Here is a 13,934-nt window from a genome sequence, read left to right as displayed (position 1 = left end):
CTGCGCCCAGCCAATTTAATATATTCTTAATGGTAAATAAAATAAAATACACTAAATTCTTATTTTGTGCTTTCTGTTTATATTTCAAATAGCATGATTCAATTTAATTCCTTTATCCTCCTTTTATTTCCTGAATGATCTGCATAACTTGTCTAATTTCAACTTTGAGGGCTTCATTTTTTTGTAGACTTGTTTAAATTTTTTTTTTTGGTTCTAAGCAATATTTGTTTTAAATAACCTGTCCACTTTTTCTGTGCTATCTTTAAAATAATAGAACCTCTATCACTGAATGCTACTTCCACATATATGTGGAAATTAAACAAGATACTTCTAAATAACCAATGGGTAAAAGAAGAAATAACAAGGGAAATTAGAAAATAATTTGAGATGAATGAAAATGAAAACACAACATGCCCAAATTTATGGGATACAGCTAAAGCAGTACAGAGAGGGAAATTTATAGCTGTAAACACCTATATTAAAAAGAAAACAAATCTCAATACCCTAACTGTTTATCTTTAGAAATTAAAAAAGAAAAGCAAACTCAACTCAAACAACAAGTGGACATAAAATAACAAAGATTAGAACAAAAATAAATGAAATAGAGAATAGAAAAGTAAAGAAAATCAACAAAACCAAAGTTGGTTCCTTGACTATATCAATAACACTGTTAAAACTTTAGCCTACCAATATAAAAAGAGATAAGACTCCCATTACTAAAATCAGAAGTGAAAGAGGGTACATTACTATAGACCATATGGAAATAAATAAGAAATGTTAAAGGAACAGATCACCACTCAATATCAGAAACAAAAGGCTGAATGTATCACTAGTGTAAGCACAGGATGGTATGGTTTATGATATAGTTTGTTTTTGAGAAACACAGGGAGCTGATCTTACACAGGGCTGTGGAAAATGTGGAGATCTGGGGTTGGTGGACTTTCAAAGGTGGGAGTGTTTAGGGATTAGTTTGCCTTTAGCTATGGAAGTGTGGTTACTGGAGTCAAACCATTGCTGAGTGGCTGACTTTTAGATTTGCTGACTTTCAGAAGTGTGTGTACTGGCCCAAAGCTGTAATTAAACAATTAAGTATGTTTGTTTGTTTGTTTTTTTGAGGTTTTTTTTGGAAACAGAGTCTCACTCTGTTGCCCAGGCTGGAGTGCAGTGGTGTAATCTCAGCTCACTGCAACCTCCACCTCCTGCATTCAAGCAATTTTCATGCCTCAGCCTCCTGAGTAGCTGGGACCACAGGTGCACACCACCACGCCCAGCTGATTTGTTTTTTTTCTGTATTTTAGTAGAGACGGGGTTTCAGCTATGTTGCCCAGGCTGTTCTCGAACTCCTGAGCTCAGGCAATCCACCCGCATTGGCCTCCCAAAGTGCTGGGATTACAGGTGTGAGCTACCACGCCCAGCCAGTTAAGCATGTTTTAAACAAGTTGTGATAATTGTTACCATGGCTATAGAAAAGCCAGTCATTTCCTAGCAGGATGAGGACAGTTTTATTCTCAGGCATAATAAAAGAAATCCTATTTTATCCCATAATGTTATAAAAGTAAGTCTTAGAATGTTGGCTTTTCATACAAAGAAATCTCAGCCAACAGTTTTACTCTCTCCTATTTTGGTTCATTCTCTTTAGTAAAACAAAATAGGAAGTCCAAAAGGAGTCTAAATTTTAGTTTTTGTTTGTTTTCTCCTACTTATTGCAATTCTCTTAACTGTTGCACTCCATATGGGTTATTTCAGCCCAAGTGCCCAAGTCTTTTAGTCACTTTTTTTTTTCTTTTTTTAACTTTTATTTTAGGTTTGAGGGTATATGTGAAGGTTTGTCACATAGATAAACACGTGTCATAACATCTCAAAAGCCTTAAGTCATTCTTATGCTGCCAAAAGACAGCTTTTTAAGGCTTATTAGGGATCTCATCATGTCTGAGAAATGGAAAACAGTACAAAAGAATCCACCTAACAACCTGGTGATTTTGCAGGATTCTTTGTCTTTAGCTTAAGAGAGCTTAGTCTTCTCCCCCAGAAACAGCTTTAGCACTTACCTTTATGACACCAAAGCGAAGATCCACATAAACAAATTTATCCCAAACCAAAATTCTTCTCTTTAGCAAGTAGTGAGTAGATCTAGACAGGAGGAAACAGCACATATAGTTCTGCTTGTGATTCAAAGAAACTTTCCAAACCATCTTCAGCTCCATCATGAAGTTTTTCAGGCCAGGAGAGGGCTATAACCTCTATTGTACCATGTTTTCATTTCCACTGTGTTCTGTACTCAGCTGCTAAGGACCTAGTAACCTCACAGTCTGCAGTTGAAAGTCTACAGTCTGCAGAGGTCTATTAGGGAAGTCTCTTCTGCAGGCTGAAATGAACCCTTCATGCATGGGTTTCCCCTGGTCCTGGGCAGAAGTATCAGGCTTGGTGTAACAGGGTCATCTCAGTCATCACTGTGACTCAGTATCCTCAAAGCCTCTGGGTTTGAAGCTGGGATAGTCCCTGCACATGCACACCCCATTCCATTTGAAAATATGCTGACTGCTTGGCCCAGAAGTTCTACTTCTAAGGATCTGTCTAACTCCAAGAAATATTTGAGCACATGTGACCCCAAATGCATGTTAAAAGGAAATTAATTATAATAGTTTTCATAATAGCAAGAATGAGATAGAACTTAAATATTCATCAACAGATGAGTTATTAGACAAACTATGTTGTATCTGTACTACAAAATGCCAAATATCAGATACAAAAAATGAAGTAGATCAGACACAGAAAAATTCCAAGACTTATTAAATTAAAATATGCTATACGATAAATACAGAATGATTCAATTTACATTAAAAGAAAAGCAAAACCATACACACACACATACACACACACACACACACACACACACACATGCGCTTAGAAAAGTCTGGAAGAAACACACCAAATTAGTAATAACGTTTACTTCTGGAGCATGGAGGAAAAATGGGGGTAAGAACTGGTGTGAAGAAAACTAACTTTTCTCTTTCTTTCCTTTCTTTCTTTCTTTCTTCTTTCTTTCTTTCTCTTTCTTTCTTTTTCTTTCTTTCTTCCTGACAGGATCTCACTCCATTGCTAAGGCTGGGGGAAAAATGTGGGTAAGAATTGGTGTGAAGAAAACTTTCTTTCTCTCTCACTCTTTCTCTTTCTCTCTTTCCCTCCCTCCCTCCCTTCTCTCTTCCCTCCTTCCCTCCTTCCCTCCTTCCCTCCTTCCTTCCTTCCTTCCTTCCTTCCTTCCTTCCTTCCTTCCTTCCTTCCTTCTTCCTTCCTGGGTCTCACTCCATTGCTAAGGCTGGAGTGCAGAGGCACAACTGTGGTTCACTGCAGCCTGAACTTCCCAGGCTCAGGTGTTTCTCCTGCCTCAGCTTCCCTGGTAGCTGAGACTTCAGGTGCATGCCACCATACCCAGCTAATTTTTTGTATTTTTTAGTAGAAACAGAGTTTTGCCAGTTGTCCAGGCTGCTCTCTTACTCCTGGACTCAAGAGATCCTCCCACCTTGGCCCCCTAAAGTGCTGGGATTACAGGCGTGAGCCACCACACCCGGCCTAGAACTTTCACTTTTGACTCAGTAAGGCTCTGTATTTATTAAAATGTTTTACAATGAGGTTCTGTTTATTCCTTGTGAAATTAAAAGAAATTAAAATTTTATGTGTATTAGTAGGAGTGACTAAGTCAGTCAAGTCAGAAACAGAGAACACTGGAGCCAAAGGAGAGAATCAGAAAGATTGAGGCAGGAAGAGTCTGTGACTCTTGACTTTGTCCTGTCTGGGGTTGGGGCAGACTTCCACCCTCACATTCTTCCCACAAAATCTTTGCAAGTTCTCATTGCACAGCAGCAGAAGTATCACATACTCATTCAACAAGGCTTTACTGCTTTGGTTCATTAAAATAATAGCTCCCACTTATTGAATGCCTAATAAGTGGCAGGAACTGGGTGAAGCACCTCAACCTGCCCAGTCATCCTGTGAGAGAGTTAGCGTTGTTATACCCATTCTACAGATGACAAAATGAAGACCCAGTGAGGTTAAGGGATTTGTTCAAAGTGATATTACTGGGAATAACTCGGGTCTTAGTCATTAGATAACATGTTGCTGAACCACTGAACCAGAATTGGAGCCTTGGGTACAAATCGCAGCTCTGCCACCAGCCACTCATGTGACCTTGGGCAAGTCACCTCATTTCTCTAGATCAGTTTCCTCAAATGTAAAGTAGTAGAAATAATCCTGACTCTGCCTGTCTTCCCTGGCTGTTGTGAGGACCAGATGGGAAAACAGGAATAATACTGGTGATAAAGTTCTGGGACCCATGAGGGTTGTTAACGATGTTGTTTTCATTATCAGCAAAGCCCAGAACAAAGTCCCCCACTCCATCCTCGGAAGTTGTTCTCAGCTGACTGGCAGGTCTCTGGTCCCACAAGAGAGCCATCTTGTGGGAGAGAGAGCCCCAGCAGGCCTGGCTGCAGAGAGGGGCCCAAGGGTTTAAAGGGCCATGGTTGAGTTTCTACCTGGCTCTTCCCAACCAAAGCCAACTGTGACGACTCTACACAAGACATCAAGGCGGACCAGGATTGGTAGGTGAGCTGGGCTGGGGATGGAGTGCACAGAGCAGGCAGAGGCTGGGATGGGGAGATAGGCTGGGATGGGGAGATAGAGAACGTCAGAGTCCCAGGATCCAAGTCAACCATGGACAGTCAGCCTGGGTGAGTGTAGACCAGACACCCTGGCAGGCAGGGGCAGGGCTGTGCAGTCACAAGCAAGAGGCTGATGATCTTGGAAGAGAATTCCTTACAAGGAGGCAAAGCTGCTGACGGTAAGAGAAATGGGAATAATTTGTGAGGGAATTGCAGTCCATTGGAGGAAAGTACAAAGTGGTGAAGCCAGGAAGGAGACTCAGGTCTTTCTAACTCAGAAGTTAATAGACCTAAATTCTGTGCTTCAGGTATATCCTGCTCCTTTTCTATGGGAACAGTGCAGGATGGTGAGAATATCATGAGAGAACTGCACGAGTTTGGGCATTGTAATGATGTGTAATGACTGTAAAGAATCAAGCATGCAACAGAAGCTTAACAAATGGGAGCGCCCTTGCTCTCCTTCCTAAGAGGCTGAGGCCATGACACATCCGTCTTCGAATCTCATTTAGCTAAACACAGAGTGGATACTCAAAAGTATTTATCAAGCTGAAGATCATTGCTTCCAAAGTCCTCATTTTATAGATGAGAAAACTGAGGCTCAGAGACCCAGCATCATAGCAAGAGAGTGGCAGAGCTGGTCCAGGAGGGCTCAAGGTGAGTTGATAATCTAGCTCTATTGAGAGTCTAGTTCTAGTTCTATTGCCCACTTACTGTGTGACCTTGGGAAAGTCACAGCTTATTTCTGGGACTCCCTTTTCTGTCGCCATCTATATAATAAAGAGGTTAGGTGAAATGCCAGCACTTTGGGAGGCTGAGGCGGGCAGATCACTTGAGATCAGGACTTCAAGACCAGCCTGGCCAACATGGTGAAACACCATCTCTACTAAAAATACAAAAATTAGCCCTGCATGGTGGCATGTGCTTGTAATCCCAGCTACTTGGGAGGTTGAGGCATGAGAATCACTTGAACCCGGGAGGCAGAGGTTGCAGTGAGCCAAGATCGCGCCACTGCACTGCAGCCTGGGTGATAGAGCAAGACTCAGTCTCAAAAAAAAAAAAAAAAAAAAGAGAGAGAAAGAGGTTAGGTGAAAACTATTTAATCACTAATGGCCCCTTCATTCCTATTTCATGATTTATCAGCAAAACAAGGCAAAGTAGGAAAGCTGCATTCTGGAGCACTAAGCTCCTGGGAAGGGTGGTGCAGTATTAAATAGAAACGATCAGACCCCATTACTGCTCTGAAAGTGCTCCTGGTGTGGTGGACACATAAATAGACAGAGACAACCTGGTGTAATCATAATGATGACAAACAGAAGCACAGGAACTTCAAGAGCCCAGGAAAGAGGCTCCTGAGCCAGCCAGGATCATAGAAAATCTCTTGGAGGAAGTAATATTTGAGCTGAACTTGGCAGAAGCACAAGGCAAGAGCAAGGAGTTGCCATTTGACTAGAATAAAGGAGAAACAAGGCTGCAAGAAGACAGGCTTTGAATAGCAGGCTAAGGAATCATCCTCTCTCATGAAACATCCTACAAAGACTGGGTGGGAGCCAGGACACCAGCTTTAAGACCTACTTCTGCTATGAATTTGTTGGTTGACCTTGAAAAGACGCTATTTCTGGACTTCAGACTCAGCATTTGTCTCCCCTGCTGTTTAATAGAAGTGAGGGAAGAGGTGGGAATAGAGGCTCAGTCAGGCTTGACGGCTCTGAATTTCTACCCCTCAAACCCCAACTCAGCCTAACTCAGTGGCATTCAATCCATAATTGACTTCTCTGAGCTGTAGCAATGTTCAGAATAATGTAGTTTGCATCTCCGTGGGTATTAGAAAAACCTGGTGATTTGCTTAGGCAGGTTGGGTCTGTTAACTGAGGGTTATCTCTTAAGTGGAGGTGCAGCAGTTTTGCTTTCCTGCTTGTGTAATGGGGGCCGATCTGTAGAATACTCTTTCAAGGGGGCATTCACAATGGAGTGGTCTGTCCCATGTGTCTTTTTGTTTATTTGTTTTGTTTAAAAGACAGGGTCTCCCTCTGTTGCCCAGGCTGGAGTGCAGTGGCATGATTATAGCTCACTGCAGTCTTTAACTCCTGGGCTCAAGTGATCCTCCTGCCTCAGCCTTCTGGGTAGCGAGACCACAGGCACAAGCCACTGTACTTGGTTAATTTTTTAATTTTTTTTGTAGAGACGGGGTCTTGCTATGTTGCCCAGGCTGGCCTCAAACTCCTGGTCTCAAGCAATTCTCCCACCTTGGCCTCCCAAAGTTCTGGGATTACAGGTGTGAACCCCTCTGCCCTGCCTCATATGTCTTTTAGAAAGACATTTTACCAGCCTTCACTCTCTGACAGAGAACCAGCCCACCCCACACTTAGGAAATTAAAGAACAAACTCTGAAATTTATAGTTTGCTGCTGACAATATCAGCCAAATATATGGAGAAGGAAAGAGAAAACCTTCGCCCCAGTCTCTCCCCTCATGAAAACTTGAGCTTCCAGATTCTCCAGGGGATGGACGATAGAAGAATGCTGCTCTGGGGGGTTAGAGCCTGGGCTCCAGTCCTATCTCTGTGGCTTGCTGGCCATGACAGTATGGGAAAGCCCTGGATCTTTTTGTCCTTTGCCCTTTCTATATTAAAATAAAAAGCTACCTGGGTGCAGTGGTTCACGCCTGTAATCCCAGCACTTTGGGAGGCTGAGGCAGGTGGATCACTTGAGGTCAGGAGTTCGAGACCAGCCCAGCCAACATGGTGAAACCCCATCTCTGCTAAAAATACAAAAACTAGCTGGGCATGGTGGCACATGCCTGTAATCCCAGCTACTCAGGAGGCTGAGGCACCTGAATCACTTGAACCCGGGAGGGCGGAGGTTGCAGTGAGCCGAGCTTGCACCACTGCACTCCAGCCTGGGCAGGAGAGCAAGACTCTGTCTCAAAAAAAAAAAAAAAAAGAAAAAGAGAAGAGAAAAGGAAAAGCCGACTGGATATGTCAAGGTTTGGGTATTTTTTATGATTCAATGACATGAGAGATATTTTATTAGAGGTAACAGAAATAGGGAAAATCAGAGAGAAGGTAATCTTAGAATCATCAGGGTCAAGAGGCAATGATGTAAACATAAACGTGAACTTCCTCCTGGACTGTTTATTCAGAGAGACATCCCCAACATAGTAAAGCAGTCAATATTTTCCCTCAGTTAAAGATCTCTGGTTCTGTGGGCAGACAAAAGCACACATCTCTTCTTCTTTGACAAGGGGAGAACAACCTCTAGAATGGGGTCTTCTGCCTTTGGGCACTTGTCACAAGACGACTTGTTCTCTAGCAACAATGGCTCCCAAGACTCCCAAGTTTCCGGATTCCTGTAGTACTGTCTTATCTGGGGCTAGGGAAGACTACAGGATAGTGATAATGAAATGGTTAATTGGGAACACCTGCTGAACAGCGTGGCTGATAGGAGAGATGAAAAGTCATGCTCTTACACAGGGACATCCTCCAATCTCCGTTTCTGCTATTGGTTAGAATACACCTTTAACTTAGATTCCAATCTGGAAGCAAGTCCTCTCACAAAAGGCATTTTTGCCATTCCTTTTATTGCAATATAACAAAAACCATTTATTTATTTATTTATTTTTGAGACAAAGTCTCGCTTTGTTGCCAGGCTGGAGTGCAGTGGCGTGATCTCGGCTCACTGCAACCTCCACCTCTCAGGTTCAAGCGATTCTCCTGCTTCAGCCTCCTGAGTAGCTGGGATTACAGGCGTGCGCCACTATGCCCAGCTAATTTTTGTATTTTTAGTACAGACGAGGTTTCACCACTTTGGTCAGGCTGGTCTCAAACTCCTGACCTCATGATCCGCCTGCCTCGGCCTCCCAAAGTGCTGGGATTACAGGCATGAGCCACTGCACATGGACTTATCTTTTTTTTTTATCTTATTTTTCATTTTTAAATTTTTTTGTAGAGACAGGGTTTTGCCATGTTGCCCAGGCTGGTCTCAAACTCCTGTGATCTGCCTGCCTCAGCCTCCCAAAGTATTAGGATTACAGGTGTGAGCCACCATGCCCAGCCTAACAAAAGCCATTTAAATGAACATCAAAAACAGAAAAATTTAATCCATGGTGACAGAAGTCACAACAATAGCTACATTGGGGGTAGCGGAATTTATTGGATCAGGTGCAGGGGAGCTTTCTGGGTTGCTGGAAATGTGCTATATCTTTAGCTGTATCACTAGCTGATCTGTATCTCTATATAGATTTATATTTATATCTATAGATATCTACATATTATCTATCCCAAATATTTTTGGGCTTTATTGCACCTGAGTACCTTAAACAAATGAACAAACAAAAATAGCTGAATACCTTTCTTACCTCTTGGTTATATGTCCTGATGAAATTGCTAAGTCATAAGTTTAAGAAGATGTTGCCACACTGTTATCCAAAGTGGTTGTACTAGTTACCATCAATGTATGAGGGTGCTAGTTACTCCATATCTTACCAACACTTGCAGTCCTTTTAAGTTTAGCCATTTTAGTGAGTATATACTATTAACATCCTGTATTTTAATTTACATCTCTAGATGGCTAATTTTTTCATATGCTTATTGGCCATTTGGATGTTCTCTTTTGTAAAGTGCCCACCTATTCAAGTCTTTCACCTATTTGTCTATTAGGTCATCTACCTTTTTCTTACTGGTTGTCGAGGTTTTTATATATACTGGATACATGGCCTTCGATAAATGTATTGAAAGTAGGAAAAGATCTTCTCCTAGTCTGGTTCCTGCCTTTTCTTATTCTCTTTGTATTGTATTTATTATTGTCTTTTTTGAGCAAAGTAAAATTTACTCAGAAGATAATGAGCAGATCTTATGTATACAATTCAATAAACTTTTGTAAACATACATGTAACCAAAACTCAACTCAATACGTAGAACATTTCTATCACCCCAGAAGGTATGCTCTTGCCTGCTTCTTGTCAGTCCTCACACCCGTAGACAATCACTGTATTGATTTATAATATCATAGATTAGTTTTGCCTGTCACTTAATATCAATTAAGTCATGCAGTATATACTCTTCTATCTCTGGGCTTAACTTTAGATATTTTCTACTGATCTATTTTCCAGGTCTCTAATCCTGTCTTCTGTTGTGTCCAGTTTGCTATTATACCTATCCAGTGAGTTCTTAATTTCAAATATTGGATATTTCTCTTCTAGAATGTTTGCTTGGTTCTTTTAAAAATAGATTCCAATTTTCTGTTGAAATTGCCCATTTTAAGATCCATTTTGTCAACATTTCCTCTATTTTCTTTAATATATAAACATAGTTATACCAGAGTCCTTGTTTGCTAACTCAGGTAATGGGATCATCTGTATGTCAACTTTTATTGTATATTTTCCCTCTTGATTGTTGGTCACATTTTCCTGCCTTTTGCAATAATTTGTGTTGTGCACCGAATATTATTTATATAATTATACAGATTCATAGAGGCCCCAGATGATGTCTCTTGTCAGACAGATTCCTCCCTTCTCTTTGTTAGGCAGGTAGAGTAAGGTAGGCTGGCTACCTAAAGCCAATTAAGGCTTGAGTTAGGTTAGGGCTGAGTTTCAGTTCTAGTAAAATTTAGTCCAACTTTGGTTTGTTCTTGTTCTTAAGGTATGACCCTCCTGAGTTTTGGGCTGATAGCCTGGTTGATCCTTGTTTCCTCAGCCCTGAAGGAGTGTGGGAGATTTGCATCTACCCTTTGGTGGTTTTGAGCTTAATTCGTTAGCTGCATTCCCCATCCCTCCTTTCCCCCCACCCACTACATACACACATAGCTTCAAATCTTTGTAAAATGTTTTGAGAGGAAATACCAGTGTGTGTGTGAGGAAATCTCTCTTCCTCTATTCTCTTAAGCATCATGGGATCATGGGAGATTTTGTTTTGTCTTTTTTATTTTTATTTTTTTTATTTTTTTATTTTTTTATTTTTATTTTTATTTTTTTATTATACTTTAGGGTTTTAGGGTACATGTGCACAATGTGCAGGTTTGTTACATATGTATCCATGTGCCATGTTGATTTCCTGCACCCATTAACTCGTCATTTAGCATTAGGTGTATCTCCTAATGCTGTCCCTCCCCCCTCCCCCCACCCCACAACAGTCCCCGGAGCATGATGTTCCCCTTCTTGTGTCCATGAGTTCTCATTGTTCAATTCCCACCTATGAGTGAGAACATGCGGTGTTTGGTTTTTTGTCCTTGCGATAGTTTACTGAGAATGATGTTTTCCAGTTTCATCCATGTCCCTACAAAGGACACGAACTCATCATTTTTTATGGCTGCATAGTATTCCATGGTGTATATGTGCCACATTTTCTTAATCCAGTCTATTGTTTTGTCTTTTAGAGGCCCTCAGCCCAGCTTTCTAGCCTCCCTTGCATAGTCAGAATTCAGAAGATGTCCCGTAGGGAAAACTTGTTATGCATTTAGTGTGCCTCAAATTTCCAACATGTTTTGTAAGCCTTTTTTGACTATCACAAGTCTTACTGGTTTCTCTTTCTCTCATCTATGACTCTTTGCCTGGTCCAAGTCTAAGCCACATCATGGTCCCCAAATCAAATATTCCCAGAGAACAAAAGAGCTGGTGATTATTAGTCAACTTTGGGGGGTCCCCACCCATTGGAGTTTGATTTCATGTCATCTTTATAGCACCAATATTCCTCAATTTGTTTAAAAATGTGATTTGTGTAATTTATCCAGGTTTTCCCTAGTCATTGCAGTGAAAGTGTTGGGCTATCATGGTCTATTATATCCAATACAGGAGCCGAAGTCCAGACACCTAGCTTAAATGGAGTCAGAAAGAACCACTACTCAAGGCATACAAGAAAGAAACTTAAGAGTGTGAGCAGCTGCATATTACACACAGCCTTGGAGAAAGAAGCTCCTCAATGGAACATGATGGAACTTTGAGTGAGTGCAAAAGTAGAGACATGAGCTTAAGGACTTGATTTATGAGATCTGACATCAACCTAAACCACACAGCATGGAACCTAAGATGAAGACCAGAAGAAGCCTTTCCAAAGCACTTTCACAATTATAATTCAACAATCAACTGTTTAGATGTGATTTTCCCAGTAAAATATAAACTCTGGGAAGACAGGAACTTTGCCTGCCTTCTTCACTTGGATCACTTCATCACCTAAACAAAGCATACAGACTTCTATTTGGTTATTAATTAATTAATAATCAATATTTGACAAATTTTGGGTTCACATGGTAAAAGTCAATACCATAGCCCCTCATCAGTCCTCTACACTTGGTTGTAAATAATTGTGCTTATATTACCTACAGAGTAAACATTATAGCATTATCACTTCAGAATCCTTTGTTTCTATGGTTTCCAGTTGTTTCCAATGTCTAGATGTTCCAGCTGCCCATCTCTGAGAAATCCAGCTCTGTCTCACCATGCATGCCACAGCCTGTAATGAATCAGTGGATGGCTCACCCATCTTCTATCTGGTGGGCATCCCCTCTCTGCCAGAGACCTTCTTCCTTCCTGTGTTTTTTATTTTCCTCCTCTTCTACCTTCTCATCCTGATGGATAACGCCCTGATCCTGGTGGCCGTGGTGGCAGAGCCCAGCCTCCACAAGCCCATGTACTTCTTTCTGATCAATCTCTCCACCTTGGACATCCTTTTCACCACAACCACTGTCCCCAAGATGCTGTCCTTATTCTTGCTTGGGGACCGCTTCCTCAGCTTTTCTTCCTGCTTACTGCAGATGTACCTCTTCCAAAGTTTTACATGTTCGGAAGCCTTCATCCTGGTGGTCATGGCCTATGACCGCTATGTGGCTATCTGCCACCCACTGCACTACCCTGTCCTCATGAACCCACAGACCAATGCTACCTTGGCAGCCAGTGCCTGGCTAACTGCCCTCCTCCTGCCCATCCCAGCAGTAGTAAGGACCTCCCAGATGGCATATAACAGCATTGCCTACATCTACCACTGCTTCTGTGATCATCTGGCTGTGGTCCAGGCCTCCTGCTCTGACACCACCCCCCAGACCCTCATGGGCTTCTGCATCGCCATGGTGGTGTCTTTCCTCCCCCTTCTCCTGGTGCTTCTCTCCTATGCCCACATCTTGACCACGGTGCTTCGCATCAACTCCCAAGAAGGACGCTCCAAAGCCTTCTCCACCTGCAGCTCCCACCTCCTGGTGGTGGGCACCTACTACTCATCTATTGCCATAGCCTATGTGGCCTACAGGGCTGACCTGCCCCTAGACTTCCACATCATGGGCAATGTGGTATATGCCATTCTCACACCTGTTCTCAACCCCCTCATTTACACTCTGAGAAACAGGGATGTAAAGGCAGCCATCACCAAAATCATCTCTCCAGACCCAGGCTGTGACAGGAGCATTTGACCTTTAAATGCAGCTAATTCTGCTTCTAGGACACCAAATAACAGTGCTTAGCACAGAGTAAGGACTCAATACATGATAAGGAAATAATGTTAATTTTTATTGGAATCTTAAGTTGTTGTATAAAATTTTACTACTTAGTAATTCAAGAAACCTTTACTAAAATAAAAAAAATCTTCATGGCAAAAAATTCTTATAAGCAAAGTCAAAAACAAATAAAAAAATATCACAGGGAAAGGCAAATATTCATATTATACAAAGAATGTAGAAGACTGAAATAAACATTTCAATAAAAACATGGGCAAAATATATGTGTAGACAAATCCAAAAAATGCATTGGCCTTTAAATAATGAGTCTTTACTATATAAAAAGAATACGAATTTAAATTGTGCTGAAATGCTATTTTTCACTTAATCAGATTAGCAAAAATCCAATATTTTGACAATATGCATGTAGAAAAACAGAACTTTTATAACTTGCTTGTGAGGATGCAAATTGGTATAACACTACTGCAATACCTACCAAAAGTACATATGCATTTACCCTTTGACTCAGCAGTATCACTTCTAGGGATCTATCCTGAGGAGTCACTGTCAATCATTCATTAGGTTACGTATTCATCACTATACAGGGAACTGACTGAGTAAACTATAAAAATGCATGATGCAGTAATAAAAAGGAAATGAGAAAGCTCTCTACTGATATGATATCATCTCTAGGATATGTGTTAAGTGAAAAAAAGCAAGCTGCAGAAAAGTGTTTTTGTAAGAAAGGAGATAGTTTGCTTAAAATTTCAGAAAAAAACTAGGGGGAAAATGTGAACTCATAAAGATGGTTATCTATAAGGAGAGGGAAGGAATAGGAAGGACAGGACCAGAATGGAAGCAAGTCT

The 13,934-nt window shown here is 41.3% G+C and overlaps 1 protein-coding gene across 1 annotated transcript; it reads left to right on the top strand.

Moving 5' to 3' along the window:
* Positions 1-4,532: 4,532 nt before the first annotated feature.
* On the top strand, positions 4,533-13,102 carry LOC129484629 (olfactory receptor 2AT4). Its single transcript, XM_055282955.1, has 2 exons — positions 4,533-4,599; positions 11,438-13,102. The coding sequence occupies exon 2, from the start codon at positions 12,082-12,084 to the stop codon at positions 13,042-13,044; it is 963 nt and encodes a 320-aa protein (XP_055138930.1). The 5' UTR covers positions 4,533-4,599; positions 11,438-12,081; the 3' UTR covers positions 13,045-13,102.
* The last annotated feature ends 832 nt before the right edge of the window (positions 13,103-13,934 follow it).

Source organism: Symphalangus syndactylus, chromosome 6 (genome assembly GCF_028878055.3).
Source record: "Symphalangus syndactylus isolate Jambi chromosome 6, NHGRI_mSymSyn1-v2.1_pri, whole genome shotgun sequence".
Taxonomy (NCBI): Eukaryota; Metazoa; Chordata; class Mammalia; order Primates; family Hylobatidae; genus Symphalangus; species Symphalangus syndactylus.
This window is presented reverse-complemented; position numbering and strand designations above follow the sequence as displayed.